The 21,385-nt window shown below is 50.3% G+C and overlaps 1 protein-coding gene across 2 annotated transcripts in view; it reads left to right on the top strand.

Moving 5' to 3' along the window:
• Eya2 (EYA transcriptional coactivator and phosphatase 2) overlaps positions 1–21,385 on the top strand; it is a 154,634-nt gene that overhangs the window by 66,205 nt on the left and 67,044 nt on the right. Inside the window, exons 3-5 of one of the 2 annotated variants that reach the window (XM_005362877.3) lie at positions 8,683–8,719; positions 9,500–9,642; positions 11,266–11,382. In XM_005362877.3, coding sequence (XP_005362934.1) covers positions 8,683–8,719; positions 9,500–9,642; positions 11,266–11,382 — 297 coding nt within the window. The remainder of the gene's footprint in view (positions 1–8,682; positions 8,720–9,499; positions 9,643–11,265; positions 11,383–21,385) is intronic. The other variant, XM_026787031.1, reaches the window with a different exon arrangement.

Raw genomic sequence — 21,385 nt, 5'->3', positions numbered from 1 at the left:
TATTGTTTGCTCTGCTGGGATTGTCAGCCTTCCTGGTAGAGCCTGGGGTGAGCAGAGGCATTCAGCCATCATGCTGAAGCATTAGACTTAACCCTGTCTCCGGCTGTATGCCCGGGGATTCGCCACCAGCCCTGTCCTCAGACCCCCCACACACACACACAGCTTGTTCTCTTTCCTGGGCTCTGGGTGATGTCAGATCATGGGACAGGAATGCTACAGGACTGTCACAAATAACCAAAAGGTCATGCGTCCAATGAAAATCTCAGGGAACTTTTGGAGAACGAATCCAGGCTTCCCTGAGTAATTATTCTGTCACCGAGACAAAGAATGGCATTGCCCTTGCACGCTGGTTATGACGTTAGACAACCCTGTTCAAAATCTCACCACAAAGGTGTGGGCTCGGAGACCGAGCAGGGGTGGGGGAGGGAGGTACGTGCAATTCTCCTGGTATCTACAAGCATCTGTGAAAGCGACCGTCTTCGAGGGGTCAGAGACCTTCCTTGTTTTCTCTCTGTTGTTAGAGGCCCAGGCAGTTCCCCACTGTGTCTCCAAGTCAGCATGAGAAGGGTCTGAGCTGTGGGCATGGGGCATCTAGGACTGACTTCCAGGCCAGCCACTCCCCAGCCAAGCAAATCTGAGTCTTAGTTTCCACCTCTGTTGAATGGGCTGTGATAATGACCTACTCTGTAGGTGCCACACAGGGGATTAAATGGGGTTCTGGTGTGTGGCAGCCTGGCCCACTGGTGGGGGGGGTCATAGTAAATGATTAACTAGACCATTGTCTCTCTCTGAGTGGAGTGGCCACAGGGATCAGAGGCAGGGTGGGAGTCTGGCTCTAGGCCACTCCTTTGTTCTGTCTTCACTGTGTACCACGTGCACAGTCGATTAAAGTGGGGAAAGTGCCCCTCAAGATCTGCTTTCCCTTGAGGTGCTGAGTCCTTCAGCCCACCAGCCCACCTGGTGGGAGCAAAGGGGCAGACGTCGCTTAGAGAAGTCCCTGCCCCTCCCTTTATCTTTAGTGTTCCTGAGAATTGACCCTGTGGCAGACTCTTCCTCATCTCTGGTTCCAAGAAATGCTGGCATCGCCTCAGAACAGGGTCCAGGGTCATTTTGGGGGTCCTCTAAATCCGGCTTCCACCTCCCCTCTTCTTTTTCACTACCTCAGAAAACACATGGATGTCATTTTGAACTGGGGGCTCAAGATGTGCCTCAGTGCTGGAGCTCCTGCCTCAGAGTGCAGGGCTGGGAGCATAGCTCAGCAGGAAAGCCTAGAGTCCACCAGTGATAACTCTTCGTTCCCACATGTACATTTAAAAGGCCTTCTATTTAGTATATAGCTCAGCACCTGGCGTGTAGAAGACCTTCAGAATTATGGATGGATGGTGACTAGGTGCATGGATGGATAAATAGGTGGGGGGCCGGGATGGGGGGTTAGAGAGATGGACAGATAGCTAGGTGGGTGGGTAGATGGGAGGATGATTGAGTGCTTGGATGGTTGGGTAGATACATGGGTGAGTGCTTGGGTAGATATATGCATGCGTGGTTGGGGAGATGGATGAGTGGTTGGGTGGATGGGTAAGTGGCTGTGTGTTTTAAAACATGGATGCAGACAGTGGTCTTGAGGGATGAGCTAATTTCAAGTCAATGTTAGCTTTGAACCACAAGTAAAGTTTTCTTAACTTCCCCCTGCCCAGTTGCTTGCCTCCCTAAGGTTCAGGTCACAACAACCTCCTCTTGGATTCTGTTCTAGTTTCATCTCTCTTGCTCTGATAAAACACTCTGACCGAAGCGACTCAGGGGAGGAAAGAGCTTAATTGTCTTATACTTCTGGGCCATAGTCAGGAAGTAGGGAAGTCAGGGCAGTAACTGGAAGCAGAAAGCATGGAAGAACGCTGCTCTCTGGCTTGCCCTAGGCTCACGCTCAAGTCGCTTTACTCTATAATATGCATTTATCACATGAAAATTATATGATAATGCATACATCTTAATTTTCTCGCTACCTGTGCTTTTAACTAACCAACCTCGCCAACACCATCATCCCTTTGAGCTGTCTATAATCCTTATATGCATCAATACTCATTCTGAATGATGGGTTCTGGTTGTAAAAGAAGCTAGGCCCTGGCAGGCATCTCCTCTGTTTTTGTCCAGCCACACATGCATGCTGTCGGCTAGCTTTTTTATACATCCCAGGACCACATATTTAGGGAGGGTGACATCCATAGTGAGTTGGGCCCTCCTGCATCCATTAATAAAGACAAGCTCCCATAGACATTTCCACAGGCCCGTCTAGGCGTTCCCTTGGTGTCAGGTGAGGCTCTTCTCTCAGTTGACTCCAGGCTATACAAATTGGAAATGAAAGATAACTAAGGACCCTCTTGACCTTGCCAACTTGACCCACAAATACATCACTTTTAAACCATAAGCTTTCCATCCTTTGTCCCCAAGACCTAACGTTAATGTTACATTATAAAAGACCTACAGCTTTAAGAGCCCCAGTCTTCACATTTTTCAACACTTTAGAAGTCCAAGGTCTCTTTTAAAATCCAAAGTCTCTTACAAGTTGCAAGCTTTCTTATTCCAAAAGGAAGAACCAAGGCGGGGCGTCTGCATAATCAGATCAAAGCAGAACTAAAATCCGGCAATGTGGACCCAAGGTCTGTATCTCCGTGTCTGCCATCTGGAGCTCATTGGTGATCTAGGCTCCCAAGAGCTCGGGCAGCCCCCACTTCCCCGGCTCTGCCATCTACAGCACACATAGCCTGTCTCAAAGCCTGAGGTCGGGTTCTCGCCACCCTTGTCTCTGTCCTTGGTAGACATCCCACACCCCAGCATCTCCAAAATCCTGAATCAGCATCTCCAGTAGAGCTGAGGCCACACCTTTGCCAATGGCCTCTCTTCTAGAACACAGTGCCAGGCCTCAGCTGCACTCCGTGACCCCTTTAATCATGTAGCTTCCATGCCTTCAAAACTGGTACCACATGGGAGATCATACATTTTCAAGTTCGGGTGCCACTTGAACATCAGCTTCTAGGTGCGGCCATGAGGAAATAACTTTCCATTGTCCCGGTGAAGCACAGAGAAAACTTTACCTCAGTAAGCTGGTCTCTTTTTAATCACGGCTGATTCTTCAACACCAAATGACCAGCAAGCATGGGTGTTTAATTTAAAATATCATACAAATGGCTCGGATAGAGACCTTGCTTCCCTCCGAAACCTCACGAGCCAGGCCTCCACCGTCCACACCTCTCACTGTGGTCTTAGTGTCCAGACTCCCACAAAACATCCCATTAATCTCCGAACACTCAACTCTTTCCCCCCAGCTTCAATTCCAAAGTCCTCCCTAGTCCTCCGATAGAACACTCCAAAGGCACAGATCCCACACGCTGGGTGTGTCCCAGCAACCTCCTGCTGCTGGCTTCTGTGTCCACCATTCTGTGACTAGGATAAAATCGCTCTAACCAAAAGCACTTAGTGGGGAGGGGGAGGGCTTGTTTGGCTTACACTTCCAGGTGATAGCCCATTACCTAGGGACATCAGGGCAAGCACTTGAAGCAGAAGCCATGGCAAAACACTGCTCAGTGACTCACTCTCTGGCTTGCTCCTGGGCTCATGCTTGGCTGACCTTGTTAATACAGCCAGGGATCATTTGCTTAGGGACAGGGCCACTACATGGCGGCTGTTTCCTCCTACATCAATTAATAATCAAGACACACACACACACACACCCTGTGCGCAGACATTTCTGCAAGCCAATCTGATCTAGGCAGTTCCTGAATCAAGGCTTGTCTCTTGGTTAATTGTCAAGATAACAGTTAATGCTAACAGATTCTCTCAGGGATAAAATGGACAGCACTTAGGTGGGCCCAGTGCTCACAGCTTACAGTAGCCACTGGGCACTGGGTAAGCCCATCTCGTTCTTCCTTCGTTCCTACTCAGGCGATAGATGGATCTGAATTATATCCTGCTTTCTGAGAGGAAGAGATAAAGGTTCTGAATATCAAGACACCAAAGGAAAGATTCCTCTTTAAAAGTGTAGGTGCTTCTCTGCAAAGTTTCAGCCATAATCTCATCAAGTGAACCCGCCCCCAGGAGCAGGCACCCGACTCTCTGACTTCCTGCCCACTCCTGTCTCGGACTGAGTTTTTCGGTTTTATTCTGGCCAGCTCCAGTCTGAAGCTAGTGAGCTGGGTGCTGACCCAAGAAACACAATCTACTTTCTGCTCCTTCTCTGTGCTTTCGAGCAGTTTCCCGGAGGCCACTGTGGGTTCTGAGGATGCTCCAGATCCCACTCTAGGAATGAAGATTCCGCCATGGCTCACAGTGAGCCTCTGCCTTACACACTCCCTCTATAGCCCATGTCTGCCCTGTGTTCTGGTTGCCTCTCGCTCTGCCTACTGCTACTAATTTTTCTTTAGAAAAAAAGAAAAGCAACAACCTAGAAATGAATTCCCTTTAAGAGAACAACTCGAACCAGCTTTAGAAAAATTTGACTGCTATTGCCTCGTTACACTCTTAACATGCATTAAAATTAACTTGTGATGGTTTCCGCAGAGGAGCACATATTTTCAACTCTCTAAATTATACTCTGAGACATGTTCCCCATCTACCTCTGCTCTCAGCAACACCACGGCATGGGCCAAAAGAAGTATTAGCTTGCCAAAGCGCCCCCGTGAGAAGAGACCGAGGCACACTTCTGGACTCTTAACAGTACTCTTCCGGGTTGGGAGTGATGTCAGTCACACACTTGGGGAAGATGAGAGGTTGCACTGGATGACACACACATACTTGCCTCAAGATATTGTACTGGCATCAGAAGCCGTCTTGAGTCACTGAAGACCAGCTAAGAGTCAGCCCAGGGACTCAGTAAGGCTGTGTACCAGTCGTAACTGCTTTCAGAGTCGTTAGCTTGGTAACATCGCTGTGAGGATGTAAAGGCATGCCAATACCCAGTGAGCTCTCAGAAAAGAATGGTTGCCAGGGGACGGGGCAGGGAAGTGAAAAGATAAGAATATCTGGGGCTGGTATTTGGTAGCCTGGGTTTCCTCTGCAGGTCCCAACTGTAGTTCCATGTTTCAGATGAGAAAAGTGAGCCTCCACAAGAATGATGGACGCAGTGACCCTCTGTCAGGGTGCACAGAGCCAAGGTTTAATATGGAACCTGAGCTCTTAAGCCTCATCTGCTTCCTCTCCAAAGACATTAGGTCAGCCAGTTGTGAGATCTGGCTTGTAGATTTGGCTCACAGTGAGAAATAGCAGTACTTATGGAGTTCACAAATGAGCAAGTAACTGGGTGTATCCTTCACACAAACAAACACACACACACAGTCGCGTACAGTGTGTTCACATGCACAATCACACAGCTGTATACACTCACATACAGGCTCTTCCTGTAGTTTCTGCTTATTAAAACTGGGCCTTGGGCTGGAGAGATGCTCAGCAGTTAAAAGCACACACCCAACCATTGCAGAGGACCAGAGTTCAGTTCCCAAGACCCACAAAAGCCACACACTACTGCCCATTGCTCCCGTTCCTGGGGGTCTGACGCCCTCTTCTGGCCTCTGCAGATACTGCACTCACAGACTGGAGGCTCTGCTCTGTAACGGGCTGGCTGGCCTGGCTGCCTTCCTGCTCGATCCAGAGTCTCTGACCTTCATGGTGTCCCACTTTAGTCCCACCACTCCTAGACACAGGCCGGCTATCAGTGAAGTCTATCCCATCCTGTCCAGGAGGAACACAGGGAGAAACAAGGGAAGGGGTAGGGGAGTCTGCCCCACCTTCTCAATCCCTAGAGTGTCCTATGATGGCAAGTTTAAATGTGATACAGGAGGCAAGAGGTTAAAAACTATTTTTCAAAAGAATAATCTGCAAGAGAAAAAGCACTCTGCATTCCCAAGTGCCCATCCCTGACCCCACTCCCTGGCTAGGTGGACGGCAAATGTGAGGAGCAGGGAGAAGGGAGGCCTGGCCATGTCCAGGGGTAAAAGGCAGGTGGCTGAAGGGGTCAGGAAGGGGGTGGAGGTGAGGAAGCCAGAAGCCTGAACAAAGCCACCATGCCAATCACTCCTTAGCAACAGAAGATACTCATTTCAAATGCCTGGAACAATAAGTTAAAGGGAGCCCACAGGAATATTGTTTCTGCGGGTTCTGTTTTTTGTAAGTATTTGCTTATTTATTAATGAAAACATTAACAGCGTTTAATTCAATGCTTTCTGAATTTGCTCTGCACACTTGAGCTTTTACCAACAGTGAGAGTGGCTGCTGCAGAGATAAGTGGTTCTTGGTCCTGGAAGAGGAGAAAGGGGACCATGTTGAGCCTGCCTGGGGCAAAGACCTCAGGACCAAGAGAAGTATCAGGAGGCACCAAGTAGGTGCCAGAACTTTGCTTGACATTGAGTCAATGCTGCTCTTTGGTTTTTAAGTGTGGTTTATAAAGAGTATATTTTATGCCATTACACCATGCATGTGCATAAACACACACACTCACACACACACATACATAAATAGAGTCAAGCTGAACTCTGGTCATCTGACCATGATTTATACATGCTGACACTGTGTGTAGTCATGAAGACAGTTCTGTGTGTCTAAGGTCAGCTATGACTCTATGTGAAGTTCAAGGAGGCATAGCAGAGTGTGTTTGAGGACTTGACAACAGAGATCAGGCTCATGTGGCCCTGGGGTTCAGATTCAGATACGCTCAGTTTCCAGAGCTTCTGGACAGAGGGTGGGAGGAAGAGGGCCTTGCCTGCCTTGTGGTTCTATTACCTCATGGTAAGGATTAAATGAGATCCTGTGTCTAAGTCATTACCACTAGGCCTGGCTCACCACTAACTCCTGAGGGAGTGCTTGCTGCAATCATACTGGTGGCCATCTCTTGGCTTGTGGAGTCTTGGCTGACACAGGCTGCAGGGCTGGGCCACCAGGGTTCAGATCAGAGGCCCTGAGTGAGTTTCTCAAGATTGCTCCCCACCCTGCAGCTCTTCACCTGGGGATTAAAATCACCAATGTAGAGAGAGTGATTCCCAGGAAAAGATAAAAGATGGATGTTATAAGACTATGAGATGTGTGGGGGAGAAGCTTCTGGGACTTGTAGTCCCAGAGTAAGGTAAGAGAGTTAGAGACTCAGAGTCAGCAGACTTGAAAAGTAACTCAGTGAGTAAGTGTTATTGACTGAGACTTCTGTCCCACCCGGTCCCACAGTTGTTCAGTCCCAAAGAAACACACAGAGGTCTACATTAATTATAAACTGGTTGGCCTAGTAGCTCAGGCTTATGAACTCTTACATCTTAAATTAACCGATAATTCTTGTCTGTGTTAGCTATGTAGGTTGGTACCTTTTATCAGTGAGGCATTCTCATCTTGCTTCCTCTGCGTCTGGGTGACGACTGTAGACTGAGCCTTTCCTCTTCCCAGAATTCTCCTAGTCTGGTTTCTCCACCTATACTTCCTGCCTGGCTGCTGGCCAATCAGCATTTTATTGTACAAATACAAGTGACAAATCTTTACAGGGTACAAGAGGATTGTCCCATAGCAGAGTGTATCCTTTCTTCCCATCCAGAATCCATCCAGGCTACTTAAGGACATAAAGTGGTGTTATTTGAAATCCCTGGAGAACCACCCAGATCGATGACACCCTAGAAAACAGCCCTCCCAGCTAAATCTGTTATGTTTCATCGTCACCCAGTTGTTCCCTGTGGTAGCTGAACAGCAGGTGTCCAGGAATGCAATATAAGATATCTGTGTCAGGATCTCGGGGCTGAGCTAAGAAGTGCCTTCCTTGGATGTGCTGGAGCAAGCCTGACTTGAACCACACCAGCTAGAGTAAGGGGGTGGGGGGAAGGACAGGAAGGTGATGTCATCAGGTGATATCAGCCTGGAGAGATGACTCAGTCCGTAAAGTGCTTTCCATAGAAGGGTAAGGACCTGAATTTAACCCCCAGAACCTATGTAAAAATCCTGGGCATGGTGGTCTGCATCCCAGCACTGGAGAGGTAGAAACGGGAGGGTCCCTTGAAACTTGCTGGCTAGGCCACCTACTGGAGTGGGCACATCCCAGGCCAATGGCAAACCCTGACTCAAAAAGCAAAGTGAACAGCTCCAGAGGAATGGCACCTGAGATTGTCCTCTGGTCTTTAAGTGTCCACACTCACACCTGCACAAGAGAGGAAAGGGGAACAAGTGGAGGAAGAGGGGTATGGAAGGGAAAGATTAGGAGGAGGAGGAAGATGAGGAGGGAGAAGGAAGAAGGGGAGGGACAGGAAAGAGGAAGAGGAGGAGGATGAAGATGAGGAAAGGTCATATGGTTGGAGCCAGCCTGTATCTTCATCCTGCAGCTCTTGGTTGCCCCCTGTGAACTGTGACCTTCCGGCATATACTTCCTTTCTCTTTGGCCTCTGTTTCCCCTTCTGGCCAGCATGTGGGGCATCGGCTCTACCTGATGTTCCGAGATGCTGTGTGTTTTCCGTGTCTGCCTTCCTACAGTGCCTGGAGAACAGGTGCACCCAGAGAGGGGCTGTGAGCCCACTAAGAGAAGAGTGCCTGCCTCTGAGAACTTTCTATGGTAGAGAAAGTCCCCAGCAATGGCTCTCTAAGTTGCTCCCTACCCAAGTCTCTCTGAAGTCACAGTTTGAGCTGAACGTGGCCTTGGTAGCTAAACCCTCATGTGTTTCTTTCTCTCTCCAGGCATTGCCAAATCGGCCTCTCCTCAGCTCTTTGCAAAGTGAGTAGTCTGGCCATATACATCCCCTTTATCTTACTTCTTCCCTTCCTCTTTTTCAGAGGCTGGTATCTGTTTCCCTAATAGGAATGCTTCATGGTTGCAGCTAGATGGCCTTGCACTGATAATTTGACTGCCTGAACCTTGGCTTCCCCATCTGGGAAAGGGAACATTGAGTGGCCTGTCCCCACAAAGTAAATGAATGTGTAAATTGCTTAGAATAGGCTCTAGTGTTGTCTGCTGTTTCCTTCTTTCTGGAGGTTGCTCCTTTTTCGATTCTTTCCTTTCCCTGTTTAGCACCCTCCCCCTTTCTCTTCCACGGCCTCTGTCCCCTTCCTTTCCCTCTTCCTGCTGTTTCCTCACCCCCATTTCCTGCTTTCTATTCACTTCATCCTTTCCTTGTTCCTTTTTGCTGGCTCAATCACTCACCCAGAACTCCTCCGTCCCAAAATCCATATGAACCCTAGGATGAGAGAGGAGGGAACACAGCCCTTTCTTAGGGTTTCAGGCTTATGAGGAGAGCCCTTGGATGAGAGAGGAGGGACACAGCCCTGTCTCAGGGTCCCAGGCTTGTGAGGAGAGCCCTGGGAATAGAGGAGGGGCATCTGCCTAAAATATACTTTTGAAGTAGACATATTTTTGTTGATGTGGTACAAGGAGACCAGCCATGTTCCTAGTGACCCAGGCTGAGAGAGTAAACACGTGGGTCACATTCAGCCAGCGGTGGATCTGGGGAAAGTGTTGGGCTGGACTGGGAGACTTAACCATCTCTCCTTCCATCAGGCCTCACCCGTGTGTCACTCCTGGTCAGCCCTCCGCAGCCATGGCAGCCTATGGCCAGACACAGTACAGCGCAGGCATCCAGCAGGCACCACCCTATACAGCGTACCCACCTCCAGCACAAGCCTATGGGATCCCCCCTTACAGTGAGTACCAAGCAAGCCCTTGCAGCCCCGGCAGCCCCACATTGTGGTCCCTTCATGCCTCAGTTCAGGATCATAAATGTAGCTGGACTAATTTTGGCTTGGAGGTAAAAGGGGAGAAAGCATGGCTGAAGCATGGCCCAGATTCTTCCAGGTTGTTAGGATGTCTCTTTCAATTACAAGAACCATAACGCTAACCCATGCTGGTTTCAGGAAGATGAGGAGTTAGTGATTCTTGTGCTGGCATATCTGGGGATGCAGTTGTCGTCATGTATGGTGCTCCAGTGGCATTCGTGAGGGTCCGATGAGATAGCTCAGGCTTGCCGCACAAACCTGGCAACTTGAGTTTGACCCCTGGAAGCCACTTAGGGGTAGAGGGGGAAAACCAAAACACTATAAGCCATCCTCCGACCTCCACATGTGCACATGTTCCCTGTCATCTACAGAGCGCTCATGGGAAGCTTGAGCCATCTTTGGGTGCTCTCCTCTGAATGGCCTTCACTCCCACAGATGTTGTCCCCTCATGGTGACACAGGCAGTGCCTGCCAACTTTGGTCTTTGAGCATCAGTATTTTTGGCAGAAAGAGTTTGCCCTTCTCGGCACTTTCCAAAGGAGCCCCTGTTGGTCCTCATTGGCCAATCTGGTTCATGTGACAATGCCGTACCCAAGGGGGAAAAAATGGGATGAGGAGGCAAAAGAGGTCATGGGTCACAGGTTAAGTATAGAGAGGCTCAATTCTCTTGAAGTCAGGCAGGGTAGGAGAGATTGAAAGGGTGCTTTGGGGGTCTTGAGCATCAACTCCTCGGAGTGCTAAAGTGTTATGTCACCGGCTTCAGGCAGGGACCTGGGTGCTCAGATGAGCTGTTTCCCTGTGTGTGGGCTTCAGTGTCTACTGGTTCTTCAACTACAGTGGCAGACACAGCCCTAAACACTTCTGAGCTGCAAGTACCCCACACAGAGAGCCTTTCCTGCCTAGGACACCTCCCTGAAGTCCCAGAGTTCCCTCTGTCTGGGCTCCACCCTGTCCCTGACCCAGACTCCAGAGCAGAGGGGACCGAATGCTCTAGATGACTACTGTGAGCCACGTGTCCCTGCACAACTGGGGGCCAGGCCCATCCGGAGCAACTGATCTACAGCAAAGAAGGCGAGCTACTCGGAGGAGGGGCAGTCAGCCCCCACTTCCATGCACACAAATGGGTGTGAGAGCTGGGCATGGCAGTGCACACCAGTAATCCCAGCAGTCGAGGGTGGGGATGGAACAGTGGCTCAGCTGCAGAAGCTCGTCCAGCGTGGGCAGCGTCCTAGGTTCCATCCCAGCCCTGGATAAACCAGATGTGACACTTGGGAAGGAAAGGCAGGAGGATCAGAAGGGCAAGATCATTCTTGCTATGTAGTGAATTTAAGGAAAGCCTGAGATGCATGAGACCCAGTCCCAAACACACACACACACACACACACACACACACACACACACACACACACACAAGCTTGTACACCTGCTGACTTTAGCACTAATGTGACTTCTGGTTTAGAAGCTGATGATAACATTGTCTTGACTCGGTGACTCTTCTGTGGATGACAGGAAAGGGTTCTAGCCATGTCTGGTGCTTCTGTCTCCTTCCAAGGTATCAAAACAGAAGACAGTTTGAACCATTCCCCCAGCCAGAGCGGGTTCCTGAGCTACGGACCAAGCTTCAGCACCGCGCCTGCTGGACAGAGCCCCTATGCCTACCCAGTGCACAGTAAGTGTGGTGTCTGGCCCTCCCTGTCCCTGTCTGGAGCACCCCAGGGTGGAAGGCTGTCCATTTACCCACCTACTCAGCAGACTGTCAAAGTGCCTACTGTGTGCCAGGCTCCATCATAAGTGATGGACAAAGCATGAGTTCTGCCCAGGGGGCAGTCCCATGGCCCCAGGCAGAGGTGGGAATTCACGAGTTAACAGATAATCAGTAGTCCTGCCAGAAGTTGAGCGAAATGAAGCATCATGGTACCCACATAGAGTTGACAAGCAGCTGAGAGGCCAGGGGAGAGATGGAGCCAACTGTGGCACGGGACAAGACAAGGGTGAGGTTGGCACTAGCTATATGAGCACCTGGGAAGGGCATCTCAAGCAGAGGGAGTGGGAGATACAAAGGCTAGGTAGCAAAATATGTCAATGTGTTTAAGGAACAGAACAGAGATGGTGACCCTGGGACAGACTGAGAGGGTCCCTGAAAAGGGAGCCTCAGGGAGGGAGCAGGAACCTGTGGTCTGTGCAACCATGTTGGCTTGCATTGTGATGCATCAAGCAAGGCCATTGCTAAGACTCAGAGAAAGGCTGTCCATGGGATAAGAGGCACTCAGGAAAATGGGCTCCAGTTCCAGGTGCCCAGGAGGTGTTCCTGCAGCCCCACATGACTGAAGGAAAGGATCTCCTGGGCTCCCTGGACTCACCTCCCCCTCTCTGACCCTTCCAGGGCCCCTTCTCTTCTTGGTGCCCCAGGTAGCTCTTGGGCCTGATGCACAGAGAAGGGGAATAGAGGCTGTGCCTCTGGGAACATTCATTCCGGTACTTTCTCCCCTGCTCCGGCTATTGTCTCTGTTATCCTGCCAGTGACCTTTCTGAGTCCCACTGGAGAGTGACAGCTTCTGGATCCATCTCTCAAAGCCTGTAGGAGGAGGGGCGGGCCACATCACGCCACCTGGCTAGCTTAACCCCCAAAATAAGCACACAGAAATTGTATTAATTAAATTACTGCCTGGCCCACTATCTCTAGCATCTTCTTGGCCAACTCTCACATCTTGAATTAACCCATTTCCATTAATGTGTATCGCCACTTGACTGTGGCTTACCACCATGAGTCTAACCAGCGTCTGTCTCTGGCAGGAGAATCATGGCGTCTGCCACACTGCCTTCTTCCTCCCAGAATTCAGTTCTCCTTTCCATGCCTACCTAAGCTCTTCCCTATCAAAAGGCCAAGGCAGTTTCTTTATTCAACCAATGAAAGCAACACAAATACAGAAGGACCTCCTACACCAAAAGCCAGTGAGGAAGGGGACCGTTCTTGGCAATAAAGGTTCTCCAAGGATGGGAACTTGCGCTTGCATTAGGTTTCTGCAGCTAGAAACCACACTTGCTGATTGGGACTTCTATTGCTGATGAGGCTGAAAGGGGGCATCATCCACTCTCAGCCCAGCTGTGTATTATGTGCCTGACCCTGTCGAGGTGCCTCGCCATTCGCTCGCCCATTCATGTTCCATAACTGAATGCTAGCTTTATGCCTGGCATGGGGTGAGGAGGCAGCAGTGGACAAGGATGGTTCCCTCAGGAGAGAGCTAGACAGGAATCCATTCATCAGGAAACAGTTACAGGTCGTGGTCAAGAGTGTGAAAGAAGCTCAGGGTGGCAGGAAACAGTTACAGGTCAAGGTCAAGAGTGTGAAGAAACTCAGAGTGGCATGATGGACATGACCAGAAGATCAGGAATCAATATGCCCATCCTCTGGGTGGACATAATTGCCCTGTGACAAAGGCAGAGAGCCCAGGGCAATGTAAGACTGTCAAGTGAGGTCATATGACCCAGGCAGCAAGATGGAAACCCAGCCTTCTCCAGTTGAGGCACACAGCTCCGCAGCATCCTGCCTCTCTGCGCTCACAGATCCAGTTAGAAAGTGACTTTCAGCAGAGGACAGACTCAGTCTTGGACCCCACCCCACCTCAGTCCCCAGGAGCCCTTCACACATCACACACACCCTCCGCTCATTTCCTGCCTACCGTGGGAATGGCGCTTGCCATTTTCCCATGGTTCTCATGGCCACCATGTGTGGAGGGTGTGACTGGACCTCCTGCTCGCTCCAACCCTGGTACTGACAGCTATCAGGAGAGCCAGGCCTCCCCCTTTTCAAACACAAACACACTGCACTCACATCCCAGGCCCATGTCAATATATCGGCCCCGAGTTGCGCCAGAGAAGGAATAAACTCTCAAATGACTTGTATATTTCAGAAGATTGTGGGACTTAATTCTGTGGGGAGAGAGAAAGAGAGGGAAAGAAAAAGGAGCAAAAGACCAGAATGGCTGAGTGGAGCCTGAGGCTATCCATGGGCTATCTTCTAGCAGCATTCTGCCGTGAGAAGCCAGGGTCCCTTTCATAAATGTACATGGCAGAAATAGAACCATCCCACCACTCTACAGATTGGTAAACTGAGGCACTGTAACAGTGTGGCAAGTGTGTCTCCCCTTCATCTCCCAGCTTCTCACATACTGATGTCTGTAGCAGGCTCGCTGGGTTACATTCCCCATGGTGAACAAAGGCTCTTCCTCCCCCACATCCTGGCCAGCATACGTGGTGCTGTTCTCCATGGCTACCATTCTGACTATTTGTTCTTATCAGGTTTGTTTGTTTTAATTCATTTATTTCTTGCTGAGATATAATCCACATGCCATCAGCTTTACCCTTTGGGAATGTTTAGGTCAGGACATTGACATAGCTGTGCAATCTCTACCAATGACTCCCCGGTGTGTACAGTGACCTATAAAGACGTTCCATCCACTGGGGCTGTAGCCCAGTGGCAGAGCTCTTGACCATCACACAGAGGTCTTAGGTCAATTCCTCACATGGGAGGAATAACAAGAAAGACATCATTCCCTCTAGTAGATTCTTTTGTAATGAGGAGAATAAAAGATCCATTAGAAGTCACCCCTCTTTCATATTAATTTTGAGAGCAGATTAAACATTCAGACATCTATAAACATTTTTCTTCCACTAAGACCCTGCACCCACCCTGCGTCCAAACCTTGTCGAGTGCCTGAGAACCCACACAGAACTTCTTATGCAGATATAAGCACTGTCAGCAGTGTGTTAGATCCTGTTACCATGACAACAGTCATAGGGAAAAGCATCCTCCAGGTGACCAAGTTCCTTTGCGCTGGCTTCTCTCTTTATTGCGGGCTTGCTTTGTCTTCACGTGCCATCCCATGGCTCCCTTCTTGACTCGTGTGCCTGGAGTTCACTGAGCTTCCTTGGTCTATGGGTTCATAGTTTTGTTTCTGCTAGTATTTCTTCAAAGAACTCCTTCTGGACTGGGGAGATGGCTCAGTTGATACAGTGATTGCCTCACAAACACGAGGACCTGAGTTCGATTCCCCCAGAACCCACATTAAAATACAGCACTGAGGAATCAGAGACAGGTGGATCTCTGGATTCCCCCTGGCCGGCCAGCCCAGCCTTCCTGGTGAGCTCCAGGTCTCTCTCCGGGAGAAACCCTGATTTAAAGGCCATAGACCGTGTGGCCGAGGAATGCTTGCCTTGGATGCCCTGGGCTCCATCCTCAGCTTCACATAAACTGAAAGTGGTGGCTCACACCTGTCACCCTAGCACTTGGGAAGTGGAGGCAGGAGCATCAAAAGTTGAAGATCAGCTTGAGCTATGCATAGTGAATTTGAGGCCAGTGCTTTTGCACCCACTGAGGGCAACCTTCCAGGACATTCCACCAAATGCTTGTGAAGGGTGTACTCTCTCTCTTTCTCTCTCTCTCTCTCTCTTTCTCTCTCTTTCTCTCCTCTCTCTCTCTCTCTCTCTCTCTCTCTCTCTCTCTCTTTCTCTCTCTCTCGGTTCAGTTCTACTCAAGGAAAGTTCTGGAAGCTGTTTCTTCCTCTTCACCCGGGTAGTTTCCTCATACACATGAGCCTCCCCTAAAAGTAGCATCTGAGGAGAAATAACCTGCAGACTGCTGCCTCGCCCCCCAGCTCTCAGCCAGCTGTTTCTCTCGGGTACCCATCCTACATATCCGAGTCACAACACTTCCTGCAGGTCCAGCTCCACCCAGGTGCCCATCCTGAAGAGGGCGTTTGCCGTTTGTTTCAGGTCTAGCTAGGGTCACTGCCCTGATGGCCTGATGCCCAGCGCCTGGGGAAATGGACACTTAACATTCTGTCGGTCAGAGTACAAATGCTTCCTGAGCATCAGCCATGGCCAGGAGTGGAAGTCCCACGGGGAGGGGTCGTTTGTGATTCTTTTCCATCATGGATGCTGCCGGCTTCGCGCGTGTGGTTGCTGTTAAAGGCACTGGACTCTTCCTCTGTCTGCCTGGGCACACACACTGTTCTGAGGAACCTTACTCATGCTGGTCCTTGAGCCCTTTGCCCTTGTTGTCATGATGCACCCTCGCCACTATCTCATCATCTGAGATGTTTCCACCTGTGTGTGTGTGCGCTTGTGCGCGGGTATACTCATATATGCATGCACACTTGTGGGAATGGGGGCATGTACACACGTAAGCCTGCTTGGAGACCAGAGGTCAACCTTAAGTGTCTTCTTCTCTTGCTCTCCGCCTTGTTTTTTGAGACAGACTCCCTCACTGAGTGTGTAACTTGCCAGTTTGGGTAGTCTGGCTGACCAGTGGGTCTTAGACATCCCCCTGTCTCCACCTCCAGTGCTACAACTACAGCCTTTTTCCTGAGAGGGGCCTACTGGGATCCAGCTCAGGCCTTCGGACTTGTACGGAAAGTTGTTTAACATGGCTGGGCCATGTCCCCAGCCTAGCAACCATGTCTAAGTTCAGGCTGCCTTTGTTTTGTTGGGTGTTGGCAGCTTCCTTTAGTGCTATCTTGGGAAGCCCTTGGGAGGTAGACAGATAGGCACAAGGGGGGCCTCCCTGTCTCATTTTGTAATCTGGGTCCATATTTTCTTAAGAACCACAAGACCTTGAAGCAGAAATAGAAATGGCTAAGCACAAACCAAAGGTACCTGGGGATACAGGCAGACGGGAAAGCCTGCCCTGGAAAACCTTAATGGCAGGTGGCCATGGCAATGTCCCCCATCCTGGCCAAGTGAACAAGGCTCTGTTTTACTTTAGTGCTGACAGCGTTAGACTGCCCTGGCCCAGCCAGTTCTGAGCAGGTGAAGTCAGCCTGATCTCCCTTGGTCAGGCAGGTCAGGAGCCAGGCTTGGCAGCCCAGCTGCACTGGCCCAAGGTCAGGTTCCGGGTGTGAGTCAGCAACTCTGCTGACCACAAAGCTCTGAGGTCCCAGCACATGTCACTCTGATCTCAGCCCCCTCTCCCCCTGGCGGCCACCTTCATAGGTTGGCCAGCCCTCTGTCCTGTATCCGGCTAGTCTTCCACATTCAGGACATATAGAGGTCAAGGGACTGGGGCCTCTCTGATTATATGCAGAATTTGGTTGGTTGCAAACCCCAAAGCCACCAAGAATGACAGGGGCAGGGTGAAAGGTTTGCCTGGGGTCCCACTACAGTGGTCACTAGCCCCAGGGCTACTGGGTACTTGAAATGTGGCCAGGGTGATGGAGAAAGTGGCTTTTCACTCCTGTTTAGTTTTAATTTATCATGGTGTCATGATTAGTTGGGCAGACCAACGCTGAGAGAGGTGGGTTCTTGTCTGCGGCACTGGGAGTTGAACCCCGGGCCTCATACATCTAAGCATGGGCTCTGCCTCTAGCCTCTACCTGCAGCCTTTTATTAAAACCAAATTTTTATTTAGAGACAAGATCTCATTAAGGCCCTTAAATTCATGATCCTCCTGCCTCAGCCTCTCAAACAGCTAGAATTACAATCCTGTGACTCCAGGCCCAGCTGCTGTTCCCTCCTCCTCCTCTTCCTCCTCTTCTATCTTTTGTGTGCATGTCTTTGTAAGTATGATCTGTGTATGTGTTTCTGTGTGTGAGAATAAGTGCATGCATGTGGAAGTCTGGACAACCTCTGATCTCCATCCTAGCTGTCACCTTGCTGGAGACACAGTGTCTTGTTAATCACTGCATGCTGGGCCTAGCCCTTGAGTTTATTGAGATTCTCTTGCCTAAGCCTCCTATCCCTGTGGTTCCGGAACCCATGCAGGTCCCTGTGCAGTGAGCACTTTCTCCACTCAGCCCCTCCCCAGCACAAGCACACCCAGCTTCTAAGGGCAGTAGAGAAGCCAGCTCTCAGCCCAGTGAGCAGGTCATTGTACTTGCTATGAGCTGAACGGTGTCCTTCCACACATCTGTGTTAAAGGGATCACCCTATGGGGAGGTATCTGGAGATAGGCCCTGCGGGGGCGGGGGGGCATGTATACTAGGAGGAGACCACTGAGTTGGAGCTTTAGGGATGAGACAGGTGTACTTTCGAGAAGAGGTCTCATGTTCTCTCACCTACCACAGTGCTCTCTGTGGAACAGCTGGGTGAGGATATTTGGAGACAGGGATTGTAGACAGCAGAGCCTCCTCACCAGGCCCCTGGACCTCCTGACCTTGCCGTTCCCAACCTCCAGGCTACAGAGAGAAGCCACTCCATCTATGGTTTCTTACTGTGACAGCCTGACTTACCCAGATGATGGGTTTCCGAGGCAGGCCACAGTAAGAGGAAGAGCAGAGTGGTGGGAACAGTTTCTACTGCTGTCCCTGAGAGATACTATAACCCTCTTCTGCCCTTTTTAGAGGGGTCTTTAAGGCAGAGTGGCAGGACTGAGGCCTGAGGTGCCACCACAGACCTGCTTGTGTTGTAGAAAGCAGGTGAACACAGAGGCTCATTGTCCCTGTGGGTGGTAATGGAATTGCTCCCAATGCTGGGTAGAGAACAGAAAAGCACAGGTCACAGGTGCCAGTGGAGAGTCGCCTGGAACGCTAGATACTGATGGCCCTTATCCATCACATCCAATGCCCTGTGACAAACATTTTAGAAGTCCTTTGTGATTTTGAAGTGAAATTCATACGCCATTTAAGCGACGTATGCAGTCTGTGTGTGAAATGCCTGAGCATCCGCGTGGAGACCAGAGGTCCACCTCTCCCGTCCTTCCGTGGCAGTTGTCTCTACCTTGGTTTTTGTTTGCTTTTGTTTGTTTCATTTGTTTTGAAACAGGGTCTCCTGTTGGCCTGAGGTTTTTTGATTTAGGTAGACTAGCTGACCAGCAAGCCCAAGGCATCGTCTGGTCTCATCCCCCAGGGCTGGGATTACTAGAGTGTGCCACACATCCAGCTTTTTATGTGGGTTGTGAGGATTGAACTCGAGTCTCCCTGCTTGTGTGAAAAGCACGTTACCAAGTAGCCATCTGTTCAGCTCCTGCCTATGCATATTTTCTAGTCAAAAATCCTAAGCCAATTAAAATGCTCTTAGTATAATAATTTTTAGAATAAAGTTAGAAGATACACTTTTGACACTCTATGAAACAGTCCCATGCACCACGCAGGACACCAAAGCAGGACAGCAGTCTAGGCTCCTAGGCAACACAGCTGTTACCAGCAGTGTGGCTGTGATCACACCTGACAGAAACAATTAGGGAAGGGGAGATGTGGTTTAGACTCATAGTCTCAGCTCATCGTGGTGGGGAAGGCACATGAGGGAACCCAGGTTCATGGCAGTGGGAGTATGCAGTGGAGACCGTTCACATCATGGAGGGCCATGAGTCAGAAAGTCAGGCCGGAGCCAGGCTCTAGGGATGACCTGTCCCTTCCTCCAGCTAGACCCCACTCCTGAAGGTTGTGAAGCCTCCCAAAATAACATTGCCAATCAGAGTGCCTTCCAAACACTCCTGCAGGGTCCTGTTCTGCCTCCGCATCACTCACTGCCAAGTGGCAGCCCACAGGCATGAGGAGAGATGGGCAGGATGCAGGGAAAACCATCAGCCATTCATTCAGCAAACATTCCCAAGTGCAGGCTCCATTCCAGGCAGTGGATGGGGTGTGTGCTATGCAGCTCTGAGATGGTAGCCAAGGCTGTATGGATTTCATGGCCCAGAAAGGGGACATTGACTGTTCACCCAGTCTCTCAGTGCCACAGGCTGGTGGCTTAAACAAGAGAACTTTGCTTGCTCATCATCAGAAGTCTCGAGGTGACACATATTTGGTGGCTGCTAAGGCTCTCCAGGTTTGGGTCAGCCACCTCTGTGCCAGGCAGCTACATGGTCTTTCCTCTGTATAGGCTTGGAGAAAGACCTCTCACTTTCTTATAAGGACACAGGTTATGGCCTGGTGATGCTTGTGACTTCTGATGACCTCAGTCCCTCCCTACAGGCCCCCTTGCCAAATACAGTCACCCTGGAGGTCAGGGCCTTATATACAAACTGGGGGAACAGGGTTCAGAGTGCAATAGCAGGGAAGCTAGTAGGTGACTGGAGCCCTTCCAGCTGTGATGCTCGCTCCAGGGAGCACAGCAGCGAGAGGAAGGGGCTTGCCCAAGAGGGGACAGCAAATCATGGAGGAGTCCAGAGACTGAGAGGACCAAGGGACAGGGCCCAGTCACAGGATAGGTGAGGCTAGGCCTGGCAGAACCTGGTGGGCAGCTGGATCATCAGGAAGTCATCAGAGTTGTAAGACAGAGGTGACCTAGTTTGCATTTCAGAGACCAGGTGAAGCAATCCCATGCACTGTGGAGTGAGGGGACAGTGTGTTTTGTGTATGTTTGTATGTATGTGAGCGCATGCACACGTGCATGCGTGTGTGTGAGTGTGTGTGTGTGTGTGTGTGTGTGTGTGTGTTTTATGAGTACAATACCAAAAGAGGCCAGAAGAGGGCATTGGATTTTCCGGAGGTGGAGTTACAGGTAGTTTTGAACCCTCATGTGGATGCTGGCAGCCTAAGTCCTCTGAAAAAGCAGCAAGTTCTCTTAACTGCTGAGCCATCTCTCCAACCTATTACCATTTTTATTTCAGATGTTCCAAAGAAATGAGAGCTGAGCCTACTCTAAGGTCTGTACCTAGAGTCTGTTGAGAGATGACAGAAGAGTCCCTTTCCTGTCCACATTAGCTCTGGGAGTGGAGGGATAGGAGGGACCAACAGAAGCCACAGGTTCCACTCTGGTGTGTCTATCCAGGACAAGCAGAAAGCTCAGAGTCAGGCAGATAGCCTTCTGCTCAGGAATCCAACAGAATCCACAAGGCGCAGCAGCAGCCAGGAATGGGAGACAAAGCCCCCAGCAGCCTAGGGAACTACTACTGAGAAACAGACAGAAGACAGCAGGCTATGGACTTTCTCTCCACCCAGAAACTGTCCATGGTCAGGGCTGAGCCAGGCCCTGGGATGCACAATGATCCCTTGGGACAAATCCATTTTAGCTGTTGCTAAGAGCTCAGGCCATGAGCCTGCTGCCACCTACACCCCAGACAGAGCTTCTCACTAAGCTGAGAAACCCACAGCCAGTCCCCAGCTCTCAAATGTCCATGTCCTGTGTGATAGGCCCATGTGCCCCATGCAGGTGACCTGATTCTGCCCACCCAGATCTACCTGGTTTTTCATACTGTGTGGAGTTGCTCAGATATTTATTTTAAATTGTGTAAGTGTTATCAGTATGACCCTTTCTAGAACTTACTGTCTGTGTGTGTGTGTGTGTGTGTGTGTGTGTGTGTGTGTGTGTGTATAAACATGCTGTCTTGCTGAGTGTCTCCTTTCTATCTTTGCCATTGGGTAGCATGTATTGGAGGTCATCTACGGCCTGTTCCCAAGACGGTCTTGGTCTCTGGTCTAGCTTCTGGGTACTGAACAGAGAGAGAGACCTCATAAGGCACCCCAGTCCTGTTGCTTGCTGACATACACCTTCAGGCCGATCCCACCTCTCAGGCTGTATGTATGTATGATCTTCTCTGAGGAACTGGTCCACCACAGCCTCGGCTGTGGACTGGGCGCAGGTGGTGCAGACTGGAGCTGAGGACAATCCTGGGATGAAGCCAGTGCTCGCTCAGCTGAAGCTGTGGTTGTCACTGTTGGCATGTGCCAATTTCCCAGCATCCCCTCACCATGGCGTCCCACTGATGTGTCAGTTTCTACATCAGCTATATCTTT

The sequence above is a fragment of the Microtus ochrogaster genome, linkage group LG8 (genome assembly GCF_000317375.1).
Source record: "Microtus ochrogaster isolate Prairie Vole_2 linkage group LG8, MicOch1.0, whole genome shotgun sequence".
Taxonomy (NCBI): Eukaryota; Metazoa; Chordata; class Mammalia; order Rodentia; family Cricetidae; genus Microtus; species Microtus ochrogaster.
This window is presented reverse-complemented; position numbering and strand designations above follow the sequence as displayed.